Source organism: Musa acuminata, chromosome BXJ1-5 (genome assembly GCF_036884655.1).
Source record: "Musa acuminata AAA Group cultivar baxijiao chromosome BXJ1-5, Cavendish_Baxijiao_AAA, whole genome shotgun sequence".
NCBI lineage: Eukaryota > Viridiplantae > Streptophyta > Magnoliopsida > Zingiberales > Musaceae > Musa > Musa acuminata.
In genome coordinates, this window is record NC_088331.1 from 45,259,869 (window position 1) to 45,286,462 (window position 26,594).

The 26,594-nt window shown below is 38.5% G+C and overlaps 3 protein-coding genes and 1 pseudogene across 3 annotated transcripts; 2 read left to right on the top strand and 2 right to left on the bottom strand.

Moving 5' to 3' along the window:
• Positions 1-2,729: 2,729 nt before the first annotated feature.
• On the top strand, positions 2,730-3,913 carry LOC103986045 (uncharacterized). Its single transcript, XM_009403916.3, has 4 exons — positions 2,730-2,790; positions 2,966-3,336; positions 3,465-3,535; positions 3,620-3,913. The coding sequence occupies exons 2-4, from the start codon at positions 2,978-2,980 to the stop codon at positions 3,625-3,627; spliced, it is 438 nt and encodes a 145-aa protein (XP_009402191.3). The 5' UTR covers positions 2,730-2,790; positions 2,966-2,977; the 3' UTR covers positions 3,628-3,913.
• Positions 3,914-11,931: 8,018 nt separating this feature from the next.
• LOC135674537 (caffeoylshikimate esterase-like) lies at positions 11,932-17,557 on the bottom strand (annotated as a pseudogene).
• A 3-nt stretch (positions 17,558-17,560) lies between these two features.
• Positions 17,561-19,573, bottom strand: LOC135674009 (protein FAR1-RELATED SEQUENCE 5-like). Its single transcript, XM_065183420.1, has one exon. The coding sequence runs from the start codon at positions 19,571-19,573 to the stop codon at positions 17,561-17,563; it is 2,013 nt and encodes a 670-aa protein (XP_065039492.1).
• A 4,521-nt stretch (positions 19,574-24,094) lies between these two features.
• Positions 24,095-25,761, top strand: LOC135674538 (F-box/kelch-repeat protein At1g80440-like). The gene has a single exon (XM_065184476.1). It carries the CDS (start codon positions 24,401-24,403, stop codon positions 25,496-25,498), a length of 1,098 nt encoding a protein of 365 aa, XP_065040548.1. The 5' UTR covers positions 24,095-24,400; the 3' UTR covers positions 25,499-25,761.
• Positions 25,762-26,594: the final 833 nt, after the last annotated feature.

Below are 26,594 nucleotides of genomic sequence, written 5' to 3' on the forward strand. Positions count from 1 at the left end.
GACCGATTGATTAGAGTCCAATTTTTTATTTTGAATACCTATAGATTTAAGTTTATTTAAAATATTATCGTTTCTAATGTTATCCAAATCAACAAATATTTTGATCGAGATGCATCGTGTTTTCAACAATGATATCTACACGAGGATAATTATCCACTATTTATGAGATAGGAACACTGACACCACTTTGGGATTAGTAGTGAATGTCTATATATATATATATATATATATATATATATATATATATATATATGACATTGGATAATAATTAAATATTTCTTAATATGAAAGCATTTAGTAATTTATAGACCTTAGGATGTCTTCGTATAAAAATATAGGAAGTCATGGAGATTAGAAATAGATATGTCTTGTCTTTGTAATACTCGTTTTTACTTTAGATTAAAAATTGATAGAGAATCTACTGTCAATTAGTACACGTTTATCATATGAGATTTAAGTCATCCTATTACATCTGTCTACGTGCATGAAGATTCAAAACAGAAAAATATAAGCCTCCTTCTCGTCAAACACATGTTGTCACGTGAGATCCAAGTTACTCTCTACCTGTCTACCTACGTGGATAAATATTCAAAATATGAAAATATAAGTCTCTTTTTTCTCCGTTATCACAAGTAAGATAATTACATGTTTTCTTCTTATTTATTATAATAAGAAAGATAATTACTATCCTTTATCACAATCATAAACTCTCTTCTTTATTAAAAGATAATCATATCTTTATAAAAAGATATCTTAAATCCAATGCAAGAAACTCTTTTTAAATAACTCAAATTCATATTTAGAGATCTTAGATTACTAATTTATGTATTAGAGGGATCAAGTCAGGAAATCCCTCCTAGCCTTGATCTTTATGTAAGTGATACATCGAGAGTATGGTATTTCCATCTCGAGAGTATGACATTTCCATCTTGTGAACACAGCATTTTTTACCTTAGAAACATCTTAGATATTCTTGTGCATAATGGTCTGAACCATATTGAGATGTCAACAGTAATTTTTTTCCTAACAAGAGTAAATATCAATTTTTTTTGCGTAAGTTCTCACAACAACTTTGCATGGATCGAAGGAGACCTTACGAAAGAAAAGGCAGCAAAAATTGTTTAGAACATTTTTAGGGTAGTGATCGAATTCCATTAAATATGAAAGAAAAAGATCATTTAGAAAACCTTTTAGATTAGGACAAAGCTTTTTATCTTGATTCCAGTAAAGATCATATAAAAATATTCATATTAATTCAAAGAAAGATTTTGTTCCCAAAACATGAATTGTCAATGCATGAATTTTGCTCGTATATTTTGCTTCCACTTTTTTATGTTTATATGAATTTTCTGCTTGTTATACCAAGACAAATCTTTTAATCTTGAATTCTATCAAGATTTTTCTTTACGAAACTAAAATATTGCCATGCAAATTTCCTGACCCTAATTTAGTAAACTTAAATTCCTTGTAAAAGATTTTATGCATGCATGGCATGATTATAACTACTGGTATCTGCATGACATATATATATATATATATATATATATATATACTTAGAGTCTAAAAAGTGTTGGAAGGTTCGTGCCAAGAATCCTTCATGATACATGTGTTTGCGTCGTCGGAAAGACATCTCATGCTTAGCACCACATCAGAGATTTCTTTTTTGTTTTTGAATTGATTCTTTGATGACTACAACAATATAATTATACTTTGTAGAAAGATTTAATGCTAAGAACTTTTTAACTGCCTTTCTATCTTCCATGACATATCAAACATTTTTCTTTTCTTTGTTTTGTTCTTCTTCTAGTCCTTTCTCTTTGTTCTTCTCCCATTGAAATATATGCTATGGTACCCATTACTCGAGAACCTCGAGGATAGGGAATAAGAGGTGACTCATTCCTTTTCAAAGCTGTAATTTACGAGCGGAATATTCACATTGTTTGCTGGTATTGTACATGTATGTGTTCCATGTTCCTTCTTATCCAATCCTAACTCACCACAGAGCCTCCTCGTCCATGTTGATCCCACAGGCATGGCTTCGAGCTCTCGTATGTGCGACGCCGGGACGACCAGCCCCTATGGAGGACTCCGTTAAGATCATGTTCTACTCCTGTTCTTGGCTGTGTTCAAAGATTGGCGAACAGGGAGCAAACCTACGCAAACGATCCATTGCTAACTAAAGAAGCCAAGCTCCCGGAATCCATGACCTTTAAATTATTGGTAAAGGTGTACTACCAAATGCGATAAGGACTAAGGTCATGGGAATTGATTCTTTAGCTAGTGCTGGAAACTGATATGCATGCATGCATGCACAGTAAAGCTAAGTCATATAGCAACCAGTTCTCTTAATAATTGATGCAAGCATTTTTGTGTTGGAGTCCTTGAGATGTTCTTGTTTCTGGAAAAGCAAGTTAATGTTGCCCTCTTTGTGAGGTATTCATGTTGGTATTACCAACACTACCTGCAAAAGGAAGAGAGCAGGAAGGATGTCAATCGCCAACATCGAGTGTGGTTAATAATTGAGATTTCACGTCCTTTTACAAGGATTTGTAGGACGGGAATCATATAAAGTTGAGAGACGGACTGAGATGTCACTCCCATTCTCTTGTAGTTTTCTGACTCAATTCTCCAGTGCATGTACAGTCCCCATCTTGATTCTCCATTATTGAGAGCCCCATGCAAGTATAAAAGCTACGCCAACCCACGCAAACTGCAATAGACCCCATCACCGGATCGCCTCGTCTCCCGTTCTTCCTTTCTCTGCGTCTTGTCTTACCTTGTATCGATCAGGTCAGCATCAAACAACTTCTCCCTCCACTGTTGCTGTATATATGAAGCTTGTGTATGTAATGACAATACATTGGCGTGAGAAATCATAGTCTTCCGTTGTCCACTCATTGTTTTCCCGTGAATGAACGTATACGTACAGTAGATTATGATTCCTCACGCCATTGTGAAATGCTAGGAGTTTGGGAGGATGAGCAGGCGGCAAGGAGACTGGGACTGCAGGTCATGCCAGCACCACAACTTCAGCTGGCGTGACTCGTGCCAGCAATGTGGTAACCTGCGGCCGTCCACCGGCGACGTCTCCGACTATGCTGGCCTCGGAAGGTCCTCGGTCGGATTCAGCGTCCCCAGTTTTCGGCCCGGCGACTGGAACTGCTCCTGCGGTGGTCATAACTTCGCGAGCCGGACGAGCTGCCACTCGTGTGGCACTTCCAAGGATGACTCCGCCGTCAGCTTCAGCCGTGGGCTCGACAACGATGACATGCCGGGTTCAGGAGGCGTCGGCTTTGGTGGTGGCGGGTGGAAGTCCGGTGATTGGTTGTGCACCAGGTGTCCTGCAACTCCCCTTTGTACCTTCTTCTCTCTCTTGCATGTCATGCATGTCCGAGAGAACACCAAACCCTAGCATCTGCTACAAGATAATGATTCATGTAGCTTTGTGCTTGCGTCTTTGCCAGGTCGGGCTGCAACCAGCATAACTTCGCTAGCAGGAAGGAGTGCTATCGATGCAAGGCACCAAAGGGATGCGGTAAACGACGCTCTTCCAAGATCGATTCCATGTTTTCCTTCCTCGATGGACTAAGCCTTATGCCATGAAACATTCTGTGTCCAGGCACTTAAATCAACCAAAAAGACCAGAGAGAGAGAGAGAGAGAGAGAGAGAGAGAGAGAGATACGAGATTACGCGACTCACAGCACTATCTCAGGTTATCGCTAACTAAGATACTGTTCCTTGTGATAGTCTCCTCCTATTAGCTTCTGCTTCGTATGGTGTTCTCGACTTCTCTTGTGCTTATAGAAGCTTAATCATGTATAAGTCGTGCTGCTGCACTCACTTCTTCTGCATGGATATGTAAGCGTCTACGTATGCGTTAAATAATGGGCTTCATGCTACATTACAAGTGAAGACATGCTATGCTCTTTCTCTCTCTCTCTCTCTCTTCCACTTGGATTCCGCGAATGTCTTGGCCACTTGTGAGAACTGTTTTGATATGGGAGTACCACATAGATTCGGAAAAGTCATATCAATTAGGCCCATAAAAGGCATCGCATCAATATTTTCATCTGTGCATAAATAGATTGGACGAAAAGAAAAATGATTAGTTCCTCAATTATCTACAAAATATAGGTCTACACGGATCAATATCATGTGGATCAAACCTGCTAAAAATAATAAATCATTAATGCTATTTCTGTCTAAAAAATCTGGAATATTTATATGTGAGGTGAAGATCGAAAAGATGACTGAAATTAATTACACGATGATATGAATTAAGAGAGTCAGAGTTACGCTGAGTTTGATGTCCAACGACATTAGGTTTAATTGGTGTATATGACTATATATGCTAATCTTAATCAAAGACTCATCCATTTTAACATGTTAAGGCTCGTAAAAAAACAAATGAGTGAGTCAAAATATATTCTGAATATATATACATATACATATATATATATATATATATATATATATATATATATATATAATTAGGGAAAAAATTAGTCGAACACATCTTTACATTGAGAGCTAAACTTATCTTTCATTCATAATCTTGTTTTCATCTTTTTCAAGAATTAGACTGTATGTGATCTTTGAAGCACAAAGAACATGTATAAGTCTTAAAACAACAGTAGTAATGCTTGAAGCATAAAAAACATGATGAATAATTGATGCATACTCGTTTTATGTGATCTTTGAACTTCTCATCCCTAGTAAACTTTGGGCTAATTATAAATTAGCCCTCTTTAGCATCTCGATCCCTACACTTTCAAAAGTTACATTAGGATCCTCATACTTATAAAAATAAAATATCAAGATCCTTATACAGGGTTAAAAATATAATTTAATAGGATTAAAAATCAAGATAAAAATAATAATTTTACTAGAGTAATGACGTTAAATGTTTTACTTTCAGAAGTTAGAGATCTCAATATAATTTTTAAAAATATAGAAATTATGATCGTCTTAGAATAATTAGCTTCACTCTTATCTTCACATTCTTTATCTTAATAATAACCATATTGCATGTAGAAATCTAAAACGATAACATTTTTAGTCAAGATTAGATTTCTCGCAAACAGGGTAAGAAAAATGGAATCAAGAGACTTGGAATTATGGTTTCATCTTTCCCGATATTTTGAGTTGATTTTAGGTTATGCCTCTCTACCTTTCTTTGAAACGAATCGTCTCGACGTTTGTAGAAACTTGACTTTGTCTGAAAGCTTCGTTTCCTTTAATTTTGTATGGAAAAATAGTACTCCAACTTCAGCATAAATGGAGAATAATAATAATGTTAGACCCAACCCGAAGGTTGCATTCAAACCAGAATCGAATTGGGTTGAAATCCGAATCAAACCAAAACGAAATTAGCCTTCAACGATTTAGTTTCGATTCTGATTCGAGACGACGATTTCAAATTTAAAACAAAAAATAAGATTAAAGGGCTTTGATCGACCATTTTAACCCAATGATCCAACCACACCGTTTGAGGCTGAAGGGACAAATGATCAATTTATCCCTCCCAATTTATTATTTATAAGAATATTTTAATTTTTTAAATTAAAATTTTTAAAAATATTTTTTTTAAAGAAAGTGATAGTTTAAACTAGAAAACCATCGGAAATGTAAAAAAGAAGAGGGGTGTAAAAAGGTGATTGATCTTCGCATATTGAAGGAAGACCGTTAGTGGATACAAGTGGTCTCCACGGAAGAAGAATCAGGAGTGGATTTAGGACATAACGATCGAACCACTATAAAATCGATTTGCTGCTTTCTACTTTGCTATTTACTTTTGCTGCAAATCAACTTACTTACTCATTGCTCTACTTCCTCGTTACGTGCTTACGAAAGTATTTTTAAGTTAATATCTTTTCGATCGATTTTCAACGAATGAATATTTTCTGAAATCGATAATTTTTTCCACTGCACTAATTCACTCAATCGCCGATTCGTTCCTAACATAAAAGGCTTTGATCAACCATTTTAGCCCTATGATCCAACCACACCGTTTGAGGCTGATGGGACAAATGATCGATTTATCCCTCCAACAGAATATTTATAAGAATATTTTAATCTTTTTTATAATTAAAAATTTTAAAAATATTTTTTTAAAAAAAAATAATAGTTTAAACTAGAACTAAAACCATCGGAAATGAAATCGAAATTAACCTTGTGAGATTTGGTTCTAGTTTTCAAAATTTAGAAATCAAATACATCTAAGAAGATTGACAATGTAGGAAGTAACTTGTTATTTTGAATTAGTTCGACGTAGAATAACAAATTTTAGGAAAGAAAGGAGATCATTAAACTAAAAAGAATGTTAAACTAAAATCATTTTGATCCACAGCATGAATGCATAAATTTGAATCTATATTTTAAGACACCTGATTTCCATATCAAAAACATAAGAAAAGGAAATACACAGGAGAACAAATAAATTGCTGAGAATTAGGATGAAAGACTTTTGACTAGAAAAACTGAACACATAAAAATAATCTGAATATTTTGTGGAACTAATTTTACCTTTAATTTTTATTTTACGGTCACTGGTGGCATGATTAATCACCCCTGGAACATGAATAAACATATCAATAATGAATAGAGAGAACTGTTTCTTTTTAGATAATGAAAACTATTCCTTGATGTCATGGAAGATTAGATAGAGTGGAATGATAAAATCTCTCTATTATTGCTAATTCTATATATATATATATATATTGTTTTTCTCATGTATTTTCAACTTAAATAAATAGCACAATATAAAATAATAATAATTATCGTGACCAAAAACTTTTGTGCAATATCCCAACAATTATAATCAACACATCATGAAGCACAAAATCTTCGAGAGATGCAAAAGAACACATTGTTTTCTCATGAAGCGATCATACGTCAAAACCTCTTCTTATTGGTAGCCTACTTCCTCTGAGTGCTTTTGATGATGATTTTTGTTGGTCTTTTTATAGGGAAAGCGACTACATGTTTGGCGTGTCATTAATTAAGACAGATTATTTTATATTGATTCCTCTAAAGATTTTGTTTCCGATATAAGCTTTTGGTAGTGGGTTAACTTTCCTAATATATGTTAGGATCGAGAGCACTAAGAGGGGGGGGGGGGGGGGGTGAATTAGTGCAGCGGAAATCTTATAATAAATTAAAAACCAAAAGCTGCGTTCGTTCAAAAACTATTATGATGCAAAAGCAAATTCTCAGTTTGTATCTAAGTGCAGTTTGCGTCTAAGCGCAGATTGCGTCTAAGCGCAGTTTTGCGTCTAAGCGCAGATTGCGTCTAAGCGCAGTTTTGCGTCTAAGCGCAGTTTTGCGTCTAAACTCAGATTTACGTCTAAATGCAGATTTATGTCTAAACGCAGATTTACGTCTTAACGCAGTTTTACGTCTAAACGTAGTTTTACGTCTAAACGCAGATTTACGTCTAAACGCAGTTTTACGTCTAAACGCAGTTAGACGCAGATTTACGTCTAAACTTTGAAACTCGTTTGTATACTCGCAGAAGGCAGTATGCAGTTCAAACCAAGACGTAAACGTGAACTGAAATCTGATGATTGAGCGAAGAAAGCCGATTTACGTCTGAATGCAGTTTTACGTCTGAATGTTGAAACTCGTTCATAAAATCGTAGAGGACAGATTGCAGTTATTAATAGGATTAAAATGTAAGCGTAAACTGCAAGGAAGCTCGTTCGTAAAAACACGGAAAACAGTTCTGCAGAATCAAACGTAAACGTAAACTGTAATGTATGAAAATACGAGTTTACGTCTGAATGCAGATTTAGAAGAACAGCACTTAGAACTTGTTCGTGAAAGCGCAGAGAGCAGTAGTGATGAGGGAGGTTTGCAGTAATGATAAAGTGCTCGAAAATAAACGCAAACCAGAGATTTAGAGTGGTTCGGTCAGCCTTGACCTACTCCACTTTTGGCTTCCTCCACCGATGAGGTTGCCGACGTCAACTAGGTGCCTTCCTTCAATGGGCGAAGGCCAAACTTCCCTCTTACAGTTTCTCTCCTTTTGGCAGGCTTAGGAGACAACCTTTACAGACCTTTCTCTCCTCACTTTACAATTGAAAACTTGAAGAACAGAAGGAGGAGACTTAAAGGCTTTACAACACTTTTGAGCTCTTTAGAATCACAGAAAAGATAACAATTTCGGTATAGGTCTGTATCTTTTCAGTGCTGAATGGGTGGGGTATTTATAGGCCCCAACCCAATTCAAAATTCGAGCTCAAAACGATCAAATCGATCAAATCCCAGAATTTCTAGGATCAGGCGGTTGCACCTCTCGACTGGAGAGGTGGCACCGCCTGGCAGAGCTCGAAGACTGAGCTCTGCCGATTGCTCCTCTCTGCCAGAGCTCGAAGACTGAGCTCGATGGTTGCATCACCTGGCAGAGCTCGAAGACTGAGCTTGGTGATTGCATCACCTGGCAGAGCTCGAAACAGAGCTCGGTGGTTCCATCACCTGGCAGAGCTCCAAGCTGAGCTCAGGCTGATCCACCTCTCTGCCAGAGCTCGAAGACTGAGCTTGGTGAATGCATCACCTGACAGAGCTCGAGACTGAGCTCAGGCTGATGCACTTCTCTGCCAAAGCTCGAAGACTGAGCTTGGTGGTTGCATCGCCTGGCAGAGCTCGGAACTTGAGCTCTGGCGGTGCAACCTCTTGGCTGGGGCGGTTGCACCTCCCAGCCATGCAGCCCAGGCGGTTGCACCTCCTGGCTGGGGCGGTTGCACCTCCTGGTGCAATCAGGGTCCGAATGGTTCACTCCATTCGACCCAACTTGAATCTTTTCAGGGGCCCAATTGCCCCAAGATTAAGCTAATGGGATCACCTCCCATTTTCATGCTTAATCATCGTGCTAACTACGATTATCTCTAAGACAACTTCTGCAGCTTGCTCCGATGCGTCAATCGCTTCTTCCGGCGAGTTTCCGGCCAACTTCCGTCGATCAACCGATAACCCTCGGTGATCCTTCTGCGGACATCCGGCATACTCCTGGACTTTGCGACGATCCACTTGGCGAGTTCCGACGAGCTTCGCTTGGCAAGCTTCTGGACTTCTCGGATCTGTTCTCTCTGAACCTCCGACGACCGTCCGAACTTCCGTCGAACTCTCGAACTCCCAACGTGATCATGATCTTGACTCCGGCGCAACTCCTGCTGCTTGTCTTACTCTCATCGTAGTTAATCCTGCACACTTATCTCAACACATAGATTAGATAACAAATGACAATTGACTTCATCATCAAAATCCGAGATTCAACAATATATGCCTTGTTTTATTGTCTACTTTTGATACCCAAAGTATTATTTTGATTCCTATATTCCGTTAATCTCGGATTCAAGTCATCTTTATACATGATCGATATCTCAGTGTCACATGATCGATATATAATTCATATATGATTTACTCATGAGCGATATATAATTTATACATGATTTACACACGATTTACAGTTGGACCATTGTAATGAGCGAGATTGGTCAAGGCAATTGAAATGTTATTGTATCTCATACTTGGTGTGATATAATTACGATTGTCAATAATTGTTCTTATCTTTTATTATTTCCATCATGGTATCAGAGCCACTTGCCTAGAGCAGGCTCTCTTCTCGCTTTTTCTCTCGTTGACTTCTTCACCTCCGGCGATAAAAGAAAAGGTCGTCGTCGTCGCTGTAACCGTCGCCGTCATGATAACAGATAAAATTTTCTCAACTATATGAGGAAATCTCTCTACTCTGTTGAGGAAAATCTATCTACTCTGTTGAGGAAAATCCTCTATTCTGTTGAGGAAAATCCTCTCTCTTAATCAACAATAACTCCGAAGTTTTGAACGAATATATTGTTAACGAGTGGAATGTCAAAAATAAGCTCCAAATAAGTCCAACTCATATAACAAATTTTTAACTTAACATATAAAAAAATATTATTTTTATCAAAATAACTTTTGCCACTATATCGATTTTCCTAATATAATATATTATTTAATTATCTCCTCTCGATGCTTGCAAGAATCTTATGTTACTTGTTTGGACAAAAGTATTTATTCTTTTAGCATTATTTTGTGCGTATACCCAATTCAATAAAACACCGATCGATTTGGATGGGCTTTCGTGCGTGCAATTAAGATTTCTTGCCTTCACGCATCCGAAAAGATTATGTGCAAATGACGTTGATAATCTCAAATTTTCCTAAAAAAATAATTTATATCAAGAAAAATTCAAGTTAATTACATAGTAGCACTTGTAGTTAGACATCTTTAATATCCCAATCCGACTTAAAAAATTTATATTAAAATTTATATAGTTATGAAACTAAAATATTTAATCTCATTTAATTTAATATCGTCAATTTTATTGATGAAAGATACAACATAAATAATACGAAAATAATGAACAAAAATATAATTTTAACGGTGATGACAAACAATAATATCGTGGGTGATTGTGGTGGTAGAGGTCAATCTTATCGATATAAATCTAAACACAACTCTATCTCCTTAATCTCATCCAATATTCCGAAAGACAAGGCAAGTGAGGCAAAGTGATATAGTACCGTTCATGCATATGCTGCTAGATCTTCCATCGACTTTAAAGTTGACAACGTTAGGATAAATGTTATTAATGTTTCACTTTCATAACCATAGATATTTCAATATAAATTTTTTAAATATAAAGATCGAAATATTAAAGAGATCTAACTATATAAGATAATATATAATTAACTGACTATCATTGAAATTATTTTTTTATCTATCGTTTTCATCTTCCATCAATAAAACCGATAACGTTAGAGTAAATAAAGTCAATATAAATTTTTTAAGTCTACGAACCAAAATGCTAAAACTATCTAATTATAAAGAATAATATATAATTAACAAAAAAACAACAACATGCAAGAGATCAAAACCTTTAATTCTCGGAAAAATAAATCACACAAGAGTTCATTCAATAGATAATTTTTTGTTTTACTTTTTCAAGAAAAAAACTTGTATTAATAAAAAACCACATACACATATCGTCTCTCCAATCAAATCAAAGGAGATCAAAACCTCCACTTCTCGAAGAAACACATCACACTAGATTTCGCAATTTTCATTATCATATGATTTTCATCGATCATTTTATTAAATATATTTAGTTTTTGTTATATTTTTAAAATTGAAACCATTATGAAACTTTTGTTAGGAAAATATCACGATATCACCATCTCAAAACTCCACCGTATGTTCATAAACATTAATTCGGCACATTACTTATCCTACCATAATGCTGAATTACTATTAACAATTTTGGTCATTTACTTACTAAATAACTTGTTATTTCATAAATCATCTCTCTTCGAGCAAATGATATATTTAATCTCTATCGGTTCATATAAAACCATGCTGTTATCATATAATCTATACAATTAATCTCCAATAAAATTGTCCTACCACATTAAATAGATTGTTTCACCCATTTCGTTGCTACTTTCTAAACCCAAAAATTTTATTAATTATTTCCAACTAAGAGAGAAAAACTTTAAATTTTTTATTCTTGTCAAAATATTCATCTTTAATCATAATTTGACATATAATCTCATATAATAATATTTAAAAAAAATTAAATAATAAGATCTATTAAAGTTCAATATTTATCGTGACAAATACTCTATCTCTATCTATGGATAATCTTTTTCTAAGATTAATAATAAGATACTTATCGGATCTTTATTAATCAATTTTAATCTTATTTATTTTTTATATTTATTAATTAATTTTAATCGTATTCAATTTTGATACGATGCTATCGTATCTTTATTAGTCAATTTTAATCTTACTCTTTTTTTTTTTTCTATTCTCCTATTCTTTGAGTTCATTGTTCTTATTAATTAGGTGAGAAACATAGCACTGACAAGCAATAGGGATTGGTAGCCAACTCGAGATGAACTTACATTCCTATAAGCGTTGACCAATAAGCAATCCAACAATTCAATATCGAATCCAATAAAATATCTTTCCACGCCAAACACATTCACAGAAAGAAAAAGGACAGACCGAATCTATACCGAGCCTTTGACGGACAGCGGCGGCGACGACCGTGATTACTCCGGTTCAGTTCACAGCCACCTCCACCTTGCCGTGGGAATGCCCGTTGAACGCCTCGCCTCCGCCATACCTCTCGACGCGCTCGTCGATCCACGCCCTCATGTCCGCCAGGACCCTGCTGCTGTTCTCCTCCGGCTCGCCCTGGATCAGGGAGTGGTACATCCCCTCGTACAGGATCAGCGTCTTGTCGGCGCTCGCTGCCCGTTGGTAGAACGTCTTCGATCCCTCCGGCGACGTGACCCCGTCGTCGGTGCCGTGCACCGTCAGGAAGGGCGCGGTCACCTCGCCGAACTTGGTCTGGAAGAAGTCGCAGAGGCGGGCGAGCTCCCTCATGGTGCCCACCCGGGGTTGCCCCGTGTACCGCCGCGGGTTGGATGCGATGACCCGGAGGCGGTCCGGATCCTTAATGGCCTTTCCCACCATCTTGTTGTCGGGCATCGCCGCCCAGGTGTCGGCCAGCCCGAAGAGGAGGCCGTAGAGGAAGAGCCGGAGGCGGGAAGGCTTCATGTCGTCCGGGATAACGAAGAGAGGGGCGGAGAAGATGAGCCCCGTCCAGGTGCCCGGAGGTACATGAGTAGGGTGGCGGCGCCGCCCATGGACTCGCCGAAGAGGAAGGCCGGCATGCCGGGCGACTCCCGGCGCACGGAGAGGAAGAAGGACAGGGAGGCGGCGGCTACGGACTCCATGTCGCCGAGGTAGCAGCGGATGCCTTGGGAGCGGCCGTGGCCGAGGAGGTCGGCGCAATGGACGGCATAACCCCAGGTGGCGAAGGCGATGGCGATCTTCTGGAAGAGCCAGCCGGAGTCGGAGCCGTAGCCGTGGGTCATGAAAACGAGGGCCTTAACCGGAAGGTCGGCGCCGGTGGCGGGGTCGACGGGGTGGAAGGACTGGGTGAAGAGGCGGCCGTGGGGGCTCTGGAAATAGGACTGCCGGTTGCGGACGCCCTGCGACGCGTAGTACTCATCCTCCCCGGGGACATCACCCCAAAAGTACGTCGTCGGCGGGGGCAGGGCCGGCGCGTCGGATCCCATCGGCGGGCGTCTCAGGCGGCGAAGAGTCACCAAGGAGACAAGAGGGCCAGGCAACGCGGCCTGCAGCACTTTTCGGGCTGGACGCCAATGGCTTGTTTCTCGATTCTTATAGGACAAAAGAGATGTGAGCTCTGTGACTACAAATGCTTTCTCTATGACTACACCTAAAAATCCAACAAATCGCGAGTCCACAGTAGAACACGGAACGGCGAATCTCGCCTCAGCCACGATACCAAATCCGTCCTTCGACAACGTGGCCCTCCCTGAATGGGCGTCTTAAGAAAATCGTGTTTGTGGTCCCCCCTGTGGACCCCACAGTGAGGAAAACTCCATTGCTTGAATGACCAAACTACCCCCAGCTCTAGCCGAGTGTTCACAGCTGTTGTAGGGAGAATTGGGTATTTGCACGAACAGGTACATGATAGAACAACAGATAAAAATGGATAAAGAGAAGAAGAGAAATCACCCGATGAGAAGGAGGAGAAGGGTAGACAGCTTCTCTGTTCTGACCTCAAGTGATCCCACATCAGGCGTCTCGTGAAATGTTTGTTGCCCACGATAATTGATATGACTAATGATAAGTGCCACAATATCATTTCCAAGAACTGTATCTTTTCCTTGGAAGTGTAGCTGCTCATCTCCAATGATATCCATGAATACCATAATAATCCTGAGGCAGAGACGTCACATTAACCCCTTCATCAAGCTACGGTATGGTAACCCTGATTAGAGAAAGAATAAGCAACATTAGTTCACTGAAACTGTACTGTGGTCAGATTATACTGGTAAAAACATGATTTAGTTGGTACTGCAGATCAGCACAAATTATATAGCTTCAGATAAAAGGTTATTGTTAAAAAAGCCGACAATTCTCTGCGGAAAAACATGATTTAGTCCTCAGAAAATTTAGTGCACAAAAGAAGTTAATCTTTGCCAGAAAATTGCAAATTCCACTGCATAAGTTAATTCAATCGGATTCTTGGCCTTTGTTTCAAAATGTTGTTGACCATTGTCATCAGTAAAGTTTCATGAACCAACATCAAGTAGCAAATAGCTTTCAGTTGTGTGAGACAAAGAACAGGCATATTGATTACTCAGTTCAAATTGATTAGTTAAGCATCTAGCAACCCAAAGAAGTACTAGAATTTCAAGTATATTTGATTTTTCGCCTTTGTTTCAAAATGTTGTTGACCATTATCATCAGTAAAGTTTCATGAACCAAGAAACAAACAGCTTTCAGCTGTGTGCGACAAAGAACATGCATATTGATAATTCAGTTCAAATTGATTAGTTAAGCATCTAGCAACCCAAAAAGTACTAGAATTTCAAGTATATTTGATTCAAATGTTATCTGGCATAACAACTTACATTAAAACTTTGACAATCTCCGGTTTGTCTACCTGCCCCATGAGAAGCTCAGGTGATACACACAAACAGACGGCACGAAAATAGCTGTGGAATACTCTGCAGCTTCAAAAATAAGGTCCAGTGACCTACAGTACCATGAGCAAATGGATGTAAGATTAGGCACTTGTGGAACCTCAAATCAGGTTATTAGATGTCAATAATAAGAAACATAATAGACCGATCAAATTTCTTGGCACCGTAAAAACACGAATGTTTACATGATGACCGGGGGGTATTGACCTACAAAATGAATCAACACATCAAAATGTATTATTTTGGCATCAAAAGTAACACCTTCAATGTTTGGCATTCCAGATCCCCACTTAATTAAAATAAAAAAAAAAAAGCATTCTTGCAATCTAGTATTTTTCACATCAAAGTACAACTGTGCATGCTGGCACGGAACATCCCACACCAGTGTGGGTTGGCATGGGCTACATGTTATGCCAGAATTCCATTTGCATGGTTTAAAGTACAGTGCCAATACCACACTGGTTCGTGCATGCAATAGTTGCAAGCTTCACAGGTAAAGGGGTCAAGACAATAAGTAGGAAATCCAACATAGAGGTTGAGAAATCACAAAAGCCCACAATTAACCGAAATGAAAAATATGTCACATGGAAATAAGAAAAACAACACGAGATGGTGAGAACCTTAACTTGAGCTTGCTTAACCTATTCATTTGGTTATCATCTTGTGCAAAGAAGATTGTTTTTCTGCACTACCTGAAAAACTAGTCAGTGAGAAAGCCTGCTAAAGCAATCGAGTTATTCTGAGGAATGAGATCACATTCCCGCTTTTCTCACATAGTAGTTTATGCTATTTCAAGCTGGTTGATTTATTGGAACAAAAATATCTACCAATAAAATAAATGGATTAAGAAAGGTCCACAGCCAACCTGCAAAGAGGAATAAATTAAAATTCACAAATTATGCAGCTGTGACACAATAATAAATCAAAATTTCAGTTTCAGCATTATTCAGAAAGGAAAACAAATAAACTTTAAACAATAGCATATGGGTATGCTTAGTTTCTGTTCTATGCATGCCCATCCAATTGGCATTTCTGATAAGCAAAAAATTGAATCTGCCACAATTATAGAACAACTCAACCATTCGGTATAAGCATGTTAATCCCTCCTTAGCAGAGCAAATCTCAAGTTAAAGTAGATTAAAAGACAGAATATTAATGAATGTGTTACGGTAAGTAACTTTTTTAGCCGTGACCTCGGGGTCGACGCGGCTGGTTCGGGGCTCCGGATGACGGGGATCAGACGTGGTGCCCCTTTGGTCCCGGTGGTTGCTGAGGCAGGGGATCTAACTTGGAAAGTTCCGCGGCGATGATTGCGTCCAGTCGCGGTCGAGCACCTGCACACAGGTCGGGTCGGTAGCTCGGCCCGACCCCTCCGACGGTCTAGTCAGTGATCGCGGAGAGGAGTTTCTAAAGAGATCGTTTTTCCTCCTTTTTTTTCCCTCCCCCTGGCCTGTTGGGGGCCAGGGGGTATTTATAAGGGGGTTTGATGTTACCTGATGCGCCAACCTACCGGAGTCGGGCCGTACCTCTGATGGCGCCTGTCGATGTCGTGGGCGTTGCGTGGAAGGCCGAGCTGCCGCGGGGTATGGGGGGTGTCAGTCAGCGCCATCCCCTGCCTTGGCTAGATACGAGGGTCAGCCGAGGAGGTTGTTGGGGTACGGTCGGCGTGGGTGCGTGTCGTGTCGTTGTTAATGCTCGTGCTGGGGCAGTGTGCCGCGACAGAGTGTCCGACGTGGAGATGATGTATTATGACAAATCGGGGGTGTTATGTCAAATCAGTTTCTACCCCTATCAGAAAGCATTCATGAACAAATAACAGGTTTCAATACCAGCGAGCAAGATTATAGCTGCACTTGGGTTTACACTCACACCATCCAAGTCTAATTATTTTGTTGGAGAGCAACTAGCATCCAAGATCTGCTCCTCATGTTGGGAGTTGCTGATCCCACAGTTACTGCTATCTCTCCCATCCTGAGACTCAAGGATGGATCAAAGATAAATGAGGACATTTTATTGCTGCAACTGATGAATAAATGCAGCTAAAGGCATGGTATTTATCTTTACCTCAGCAAAAGAACTGCTACCACATAAATTAATTAATATGATTTTGCTCCAATCCCAGGCAGCAGTCAGATCACAACTACTTTGGCAATACAACGGGGCAAGCATGGTGCACTAAGGTACTACCGAGGAGCAGATGACTGGAATGACAAAATTGAAGGGACTACTGCTGCAAGATATTTGTTATCAGCCACAGTTAAAAACTGTCATACATGTACATGTCAAATAGCTATCATGTGTCATGACTAAAAACATATGCATCATGACTAAAAACACCTGTTAATATCTTAATATAAAAGAGGCATTTATCATTAAAAAGAGGCAATCCCAGTAATCATATGCTATGCATGGACATGTTTCACCCTATTTTGGGAATCTACATCCACAATTTATAACTGGTCACTGGCCGTTCATGGACACTTTACTATGAGTCCACCAATCTGAATCAAATAAAAAGAAAGCACAGAAGAACACATTTAATACCATAATCAACAAGTTAAATGTGCTTTCGACCACATGAGTATAAAAAGAAAATATTGGAATCTTAAATAACTAAAAGAAAGAACAAGCTAACCATCACTACTCAAATTTACATAAAGATGCTAGCCATGAAACCTTGGCCATGAGGGGGGGGAGCTGCAATTTTCATAATAAAAGTATTACATCAACATGGCCATTGATAAATCATAAACAGCAAGTTAAGACAAAAAAGTGTAGACCTATACTTGTCAAGTGTCACTATGCGGAGGACACTTTCATCGCCTTTGAATTCAAGTAACCTGCTTGGAAAAAGAGAAAGCACTTCTCAACCAGCTAAGAAATGACTACAATAACCTCTTAAAAAATGCCACAGAAAATGCCAAATCCATCTGCTTTTGAATGCACCATTGTAGTAATGGCATCAACTCCTCCCATATTAGCAATTATATCAGATCTTTCCCACGTGATGAGGCATCCCTTCAGCCACATTTTCCTCATAACTAATGATTTGAGCAAAGACTTTTTGCAGCATATCCTTTGCAATCTTGTATGCCTCTGAAGATGTTGCTCCTCTCTCTGCAAACTTCATGGTATAATGCAAGAGATCATTGTACCACAAGATTGGTGAATCCTGTGAATAATTTTGAACTTCAAGCTCAATTTCATGTCCTACCAAGTCACTCTTTGCCTTCTTAGTCCATCTTTTTAAAATGCAATGTTCTGGAAGAAGAATGGTTCCACATGCCAAGAAGAGACCAAGCACATGTCTGCAAAGTATTCCTGAAACCTCATACTTGCAGCAACTACAATATGCTTTCTTCTCGGGCTCATCGAAGAAAACAATATATTGATTATGAGCATCCCCATCCCGTCCAACAGAGTACTTGATCATAGATCCATCTTGAATTTTCACTGCATAGTGGTTCAGTGCTTCGACGAGTTCTGCTTGGAACTTCTCAAATACCGTCCTAGTGTAAATATTGGCTGCTTGTTTCTCCATAGGTGAGTCAGTTTTCAGAATTGGTTGGGTACTGAGACTAGCACAGTCTTCTTGGGCTTCTTTTTCATAACCGTTGTCCATTTCTTGATCAAATTTTGCAATAAACATTTGCAAGGAGCTCTCTCTAACGAAGTTTCTTCTGTAAAACCTGTTCATACTTTCTACTCTCGAAGTCGTAGACAATTCTGCAAAAAAGGAGTCTCTTAGGTATGCTGGTACCCATCTGTGGCGGATATTATATAGAATTTGCAACCATGAGTTCTCCCTAAGATTATATTTATCAAGAATTTTCCTCCAATAAACCTCAAAGGTTTCAACCGTGGTAGAATCATTGATGCATGTCTTTAATTCATCATGAAGGGTGGGGTGCCTATGGTACACATCAGACAACTTCTTCTTGCATCTAGATAGGACACGCCATCTACATAAACGGTGACATGTGTCAGGAAAGACCTTTGCAACTGCTGATGCCAGAGCCTTGCCTTGATCAGTAGTAATAGACACTGGGTGGCGTCCAAACATTGCTGTCAACCATGTCTCAAACAACCAAGCAAACGAGGATTCTGTCTTATCTATCATCAAGGCACATCCAAAAACAACTGTCTGTCCATGATGATTTAGACCGGTAAATGCAGCAAATGGTATCATGTTTTTATTCTGCCTATATGTCGTGTCAAAAGTAACTGCATCTCCAAAATAATTATAAGACAATCTGGCTTTAGCATCTGCCCATAACACATTTGTCAAACAATTCCTGTTATCAACCTGCATTGCATAAAAGAAGCCAGCATTCTCTGCCTGCATCCTCTTGAAATACTCAAGAAGGACTTGAGCATCTCCTTCTCCAAATAGCCTTCTCCGCATCTCTTTCAGGAAGTCCTGATGCTCCCTATCTTTTCCAGAGAGGCGACTGAGCTGGATCTCACGCACCCTCTCTGGGCTGACCACCATATGTGTGTGCTCCAAGACCAACTTAGTGACAACCCATTTCTCAGGCCCCCTCCGAACAACCTCCATCATGGCAGGGCAACCATCCCTGATGGAAAGACGCTTGCGCTTCTTCTTGGTGCCATTTTCAGTAACCTTCTTTTTGTGGTGGCCCTCTTTTAAGCAGACAAACCTCTTCATGACCATCACTTCAACCCCCTTCCGCCTCTCACTGCGTGACCGTGCCACTCGAATGCCAAAGCCAAGTCGCAATGCATAGGCATTGTAGAATGCCCTTGCCACTGTATCAGACTCGAATTCCATTCCAAGACATGGCACCTGATTCTTCGCATCACCATCATCAGCAGCAAGAAGCTCATTTTCAATGGCCTGCTCGACTAACGCCATGTTACTGCTGGCAACGGATGTTGCAGCTTCTTCATGTTGATGATTAACATCTGATGCCTTGATATCATCTTCAAAATCCAGATAATCCTCGACCAACTCGTCATCTTCACTCGAAGAGTGCTCCATCGATCTGAAACCTCGTTCCAGATGTCACATAAGAATGTGTTTTTGCTAAATTATGCGACTAATTATACGAATCAGCAAAAACGAATATGTTCACACGCACGCACACAAAAGAGATACCGACACAGGAGGTGTTTACAACCCAATCTCATCAAGATCGGGTCTTTGTAAAGAAATTCGATCAAAATCGCAACTACGAATAGCTGAAGCCGACATGGATGTTTTCAATCGAGGGATTTCCACGTTACCACGAAGATTTGGGGGTTAGGGTTCCGAATGCGGAGAAGGGGAGGGAGAAAGAGGAACAGACGGGAGGATCCAAAACCCCGTAAATAAATTACACTCCAATGGTAGATGTATACCTGATCGCTTGAGTTAGGGTTGCAAAGCGGGGAAGAAGAAATTGCCGGGCGGCGGCGGGAAGAGACTTGGAGCACACCCGGTGGTGCTGAGGCGCCGCGTTGCCTGAACTAGATTGGGTTAGGTTCACCGTACGGTCACGCGATACACAACCACGCTTCCAAGAAGTACCAACATTAATAAGATCTAAAGATAAATAAAATAAATTTCATTTATAACAAAAATAAGACATATAAACTGAATGAACTTAATTGTTTGCCAATTAAAATGATAGCCACCTTTTTTTTTTTTTTTTTTTTTTGCAAGTTAACTTATGATGGGTTTTAGAAAATATAATATATATATATATATAATGCTAATATATTTAAATCAACTCAATATATTCGCTTTAAGGGTTGAGACAAACTTGAGTGCATACTGATATGTACTAAAACCAAAGTTAGTGGAGTAATCCTTCTGATACTTATAATTTTAACAAAAATTAAAATAATTTTAATAAAATAATAATTAATTTTAATTATCATATTTTAAACTAATATGCATATGACTTATATATTGATTGAGTACGACTACTTCATCCTTGATTGGGCTACTATGTGTCATATCTTTGCTAGTTTTGTTGTCACATATTGAATCGTTATCGGAGTAAATATATTTTTAGTATCACATGTAATAATAGTATATCATCAATATCAAAATTATGTTAGAATATGTTTAATGAGTATTAAATAGGGGGCAAGAATATCATTATATTTTTATGAATAAAGTGGATTAAACTACTATATATTTATATATTTAAGGGTGAGAAGCAAGGATTGATGAGCATAAAACATAGTTTTGCGTTGCATTGGATTGTGGATCATATGGATATGTGGTTTTAGTATATACTGAATACACTTAAATCAATCGAATTAATTATTTTTAATTTGTATTAAAATAATGGATAGATTTAAATACACAAATTGGCTTTCCTTTTTCCGCAAAGGACAGATAAAAATGATGGCGAGTGCATATTAAAGAATGTGGAGATGTAATTTTCTTAATTCAAACCATGAATTTTTAGTAAATCAAATTCATAATCAATGAAAAGAAACAATCTATATCTCCAATTTCCTCGAGTTGCCAAAAAAATATTGGCTTTATTTTCCTTGGACATAATTGCTTCGCAATAATGTCATGGCGTCGTGTTATTTGCATTATAGCATTACGTATTGCAAATTCCAAAAGATGGCATAAATTGGAACATTTTTTTTTCCAATAATTCATTAAATCATAGATGAGGACTAAGTGAATATATTAAGCCAAAATGGACGTGGGCATCTCCTACTCATATTTTATTTTTAGAGGAAAATTTTTTGATGAGATTTTGAATCGTAAATTTATCTCACAAGGTTTTGAAATATTAATTTCTGATAAGTAAATTTGATACATCATTATTAAATTAATATTTTAGATATAAAAATTTTATCGAATAAAATTTTTAACTCTCAATATTTGATAATCGGATATAATAAATACATCACGATCAATTAATATTCTATGTATAAAAGTTTATCGAACTAGATTTTAAATTCTCAATCTTTTATAATTTGATCTCTTAAGTATTAATTTTTTTAATATAAAAAATATATTGGATGAGATTTTAAATCCTACATTTGTTCGACAATATTTCGAGCATAGCCTTGATTTGATTTAATTCTTGCAAAAATGAATCTGTTTAATTTCTCCCTCCACAAATTCATTAATTCTGAGTTAGATTCTCAAACTTTTTTTTCCCGAAAGATGATATAATAATCATGTGAAATTGACGATCAAAAGTTAATCGTATTACTCTTAAACCATATATCTTACATGAATATGTAATTTATCTAAATTTTTTTGTCAATATAAAAGCTATCTTTTGACACTTGCATAATATTTTGATTTAAATTACCAAATTTGATTAAAAAAATGGTTTGAAGCTTATCAATTCGTAGTTATAATAAATTTAAATGCATATAAAATGTGCTTTTGGCATACAAAGTTGCTAATTATCCATATCGATGTCATGAGCATTTTTGAAGCGTGTAGAATGACTTCGTGAGCATTTCAAAGTGCTACGTGGTCGAGCATCGAACACATTGAGTGCTTTTGGTGTGCTATGTGGATCATCATCCGGATGAACTCTTGATGGGCTTCCAAACTATAATGCGGTCAACTATTTCTCGATGGATTGATCTAAGCGATCAATATTTTCCTTTAAGAGCGTAATTTGATGATTGATTATGAAATCATGGATTTTTTTCACTTATATTTTTTAATTTATTAAAAATTCATTTCATTGTATCAAATAACGTCTTGTATAGATTCAAATATGATATATTAATTATATATAGGATAGTATATTGAAAAATAGAATATCTTAATATGAATGATTCCGATTGTTAGAAGTTTAATTGTTTGATATAAGTCGAATAATCAATTGATTGACCTCTTCAATTATGGTTATCTAATTTACATGGATCAAGTTATAGAGTTGTCTACTTGGTGTTGGTGAAAAAGTTGTCCAAATGTTCTTCCTGTAACGTCAAATTATGGAAGTTATCATAATCATAGTTATAAATTGATCCACAGAGTAGAGTAAAGAGGCATGAATTATTAAAGTTGTCTCTTTAATTTTGATGATTACAATCAAATTTATCAATATCATAAGCTTGGTTTATATATATATATATATATATATCAAAGATAAAACTTGGTTTCACTAACTATATGATATTCACTCCTCCCTACTTTTGGATTAAAAACGTTAAACTCGAAAAACAAAAAAAAGTATAAATCCAAATCATCCAAATATATAATCAAAGTTATATATTGAGTCATAAAGTAAAGAGAGGGCTAATTATGTATTACTAATCAACTATATTTGACATTTTGCTTCATATATTTTAAAAAGTTAAATTAACATCCATATAGTTACGAAAGTGATACATCTATGTTCATTTACCATAACATAATCTATTTTACCAATAAAAATATAAAATAAATAATAAAAAAATATAATTTTAATATTTTAGTTAGTGGTGGTGGATGATGTTAGTGGTGACAGACAATATCGATGCTAGCGGATAACATCATTGTAAGCAATGTCGTTCTACGTTTATATCTATATCTGCATCAACATTATTACAGTTATCGAGTAGCGAAAGGATTATTGATGCAAATATCAAGTGACGCTACTTGACATTTGCATTGACAGTCCTTTCACTGCTCGATAATTATGTCGATGTTAATGTAGATTTAGAGCGACGAAAGGGTTACTTGACAACTGTGTTAACGTCGACGTAGATATAAAGCGATCCTCACCTCTTTTCATCATTATTTTCATCCATAACAATCATCTACTGCCCCTAGTAATGTTATGATTCGTCATCACTGATGTCGTCCGTCATAATTAACTAAAAAATTTAAATTATATTTTTATCATTTATTTTTGTGTTTCGTAAAACTGATGTGATAAATAAACTTACATGTTTCACTTTCTTAATTATACATATATCAATATAAAATTTTTAAAGTATAGAGATATTAAAATTAACTAATTATAAGGGATAATATATAATTAGTATGTAAAAAAAACATCTCTTTAATTTTGATTATTACAATCAAAATTATCTGGATCAAAATCATAACCTTATATAGTATAAAGTTATCCACATAATTATAATATATATATATATATATGTAAAATGTATATCAAATATAAAACTTTCCTTCACTGACTATACGATATTCACTCCCTACTTTCGGATTAAAAACGATGAACTCGAAAAACAAAAAAGGGCAAAAATGCAAATCATCCAAATATTTTTTATAGCCATTCATTCATTGGCATCTTTCCATCATAATCATTCATTTACTGTACGAAGTTATTTTCTTACTTGATTGACATAAAGGAAAAAAGTAATAAAAAATTGGATAAAGGCCCCAACGGAGCGTCACACAAACACCAAAAAATCGACAAAGCAAAGCCCAAAAGATCCCCGCCCGCCGACCACGTCCGAACGCCACTCGTCTCAAGCCACGTGGCGCACGAGCGCACCCCACACGGCTGTCTTGGGACCCGCTCCTGTCGGAATTCCTCCTCATCCGCATCGTCCCTTTGACGTGCGTTCCCGTCTCGCCCTTCCTTCCTTCTTATCCATCAAAGCAACGATGCAGCGCACTCGAGAATCCAAGTCTGCCCTCTAACCTACAGCCAACGGCAGGTCTTCTTCCTCCTTACCTTATCTCATTCCTCTCCTCCTCATCCTAATTATTCTTTGTCCACCCTTCGGTAACTCTTAACCTTCTTATCCGCTTCATATGCCCATCTATAAATACCCTTCCCTTCACTTCACGAGAGAGATGGACGAAGAGAAGCAGAAGCTTTCTTCGGGGTTTTAGCTCTTTCCGCTTAAATAGACTGCACTTACTTAGGTTTACAGTATCATGAGGCGACAGCTACTACCGGGACTACCGGATGACATAGCGCGGGAGTGCCTCGTCCGCATCCCTTACCGCGGCTTTCCTACGGCCCGTTCCGTTTGCCGCCTGTGGAAGCGAGAGCTTGACTCGCCCTATTTCCACCGTATCAGGAAAGCCGCCGGCTTGACCCGATCGGTCGTGGCCTTTGCCCAAGCGGAATCGGCCCCCGCCACTGGGTCGTCTGCGGTTAAGAGCGTCGGAGGCTCCACACCTTCTTACCGCCTCTCGCTCTTCGAACCTGCCACCGGCGCTTGGAGCCTCTTGCCGCCCGTCCCCGGCCTCCCCCACGGGCTGCCGTTCTTCTGCCGGATGGCGGCTGCCGAGCGGGAGCTGGTGGTGGTCGGGGGATGGGACCCGAAGTCATGGGCCGCCTCCGACGGGGTCCACGTCTACGACTTCGCCACTGGGTCGTGGCGCCGAGGGGCCCCCGTGCCGGGCCCCCGCCGGTCTTTCTTCGCGTGCGCCACGGCCTCGGTCGGTGGCCGGGTGGCCGTAGTCGTGGCCGGAGGCCACGACGAGGAGAAGAACGCGCTGCGGTCAGCCATGGCGTACGACGTGGCCAGCGACACGTGGGCGCCACTGCCGGACATGGCGATGGAGCGAGATGAATGCCGCGGAGTCTGCCTCGACGGGCGGTTCTACGTCATCGGGGGGTATTCGACGGAGGCGCAGGGGCGGTTCTCGAGGACGGCGGAGGCGCTCGACGTGGCGGCGGGGCAGTGGGGGGCGATGGAGGAGGACAAGCTGGACGAGGGGACGTGCCCGAAGACGTGCGTCGTGGGCGGGGACGGAAGGCTGTACATGAGCCGGGGGGATCAGGGGGGGCAACTGTCGGTCCTGGACGCAGCAGGGTGGAGGGCGGTGGCGGAAGTGCCAGGGGACGCGCGGGTGGCGCCTGATCTGGTGGCGTGGGACGGCGGCCTGATGGCGATGGGGTCGGAGACCCACGGTGGGGCGCAGACGGGTTACATCATGGAGGCGGGGACGGCGATGTGGAAGAAGGTGGAGGTGCCAGAAGAATATTCCGGCAAAATCCATGCCGGTTGCTGCCTCGAGATCTAATTACATGCACAAGTCTTCGGTGCCACCGTCTCCGCTACCATTCATTCCCTGCCACCAGTTTTGTTCTCCCTTATCTGAGGACCTGTACAGCTTTTTGGTGCACAGTGGCGAGTCTATCTTCGACATGGAAGTCTCCGGCGCTATAAGAAAAGATGTGGATGGGGGACGACGATGCAATCCACATCCTAAATGGAGGAGACAACTTGGGATATCTAAGTATTATCCTTGCAATAATATATGATCCCCTGATAACCTTCTCATCATCATGTCACTTCAATCTTTTAATCGCCGGATGACTTAACTAACCATACTCGTTGTCATGAGTGTGACTCCTTCCCTCATATTTTGACTCAGACATTTAATGGTATTAAGTTAACTAATATATTTCTTTTGGACAATTTACTCACAAAAAATTTCATTAGTTCGCTTTTATGAGTTGTTGATGCCAACCTATTAAGGATTAATCCAAAGGTCTCTTTTTTTTAAAAAAAAAAATTTTATCCTCATATTTCAATCAATTTATTTTTTAATTTTTTTTAATCTATCGTGAAGAAAAAGAAAGAGGAGAAGATCAAATCAAATCGATTTATTCGATTTGATTTACTTTTTTAAAATCTAATTAATTATATATTATTTTTTTACTTAAATTTTATTAATATGATGGTTTATTTAAAAAAAATTATATTTGGATCCTTATAGTTTTGAAGATAAAATACGTGACACCATGTGTTGGAATAGTACAAATTGAAAAGATAATTTGAATGTCCCTTTCGTTTCCAATAATTTTATCGGCAAAAAGATAACTTCAACATTCCACGCATTAAAAACATAAGGGATATTAAAATCACTTTTTTATATATCACTTTTGGATTGATGCATGTCGTATGTTATATTTTTTTATCAATATAACTGACAATATTAGGATAAATAATATTATTTATTTTATTTAAAAAATTATAGGGATTTTAATGTAAATATTTTAACAAAAATTATCGTGACCCATACCTTATCGTGACATGGCGAAGATAGCTCAACAACTCTTGTTTTCTCTAATGGACGAATAGACTAAATTCGATGCGATATATAAGCTTGCCAA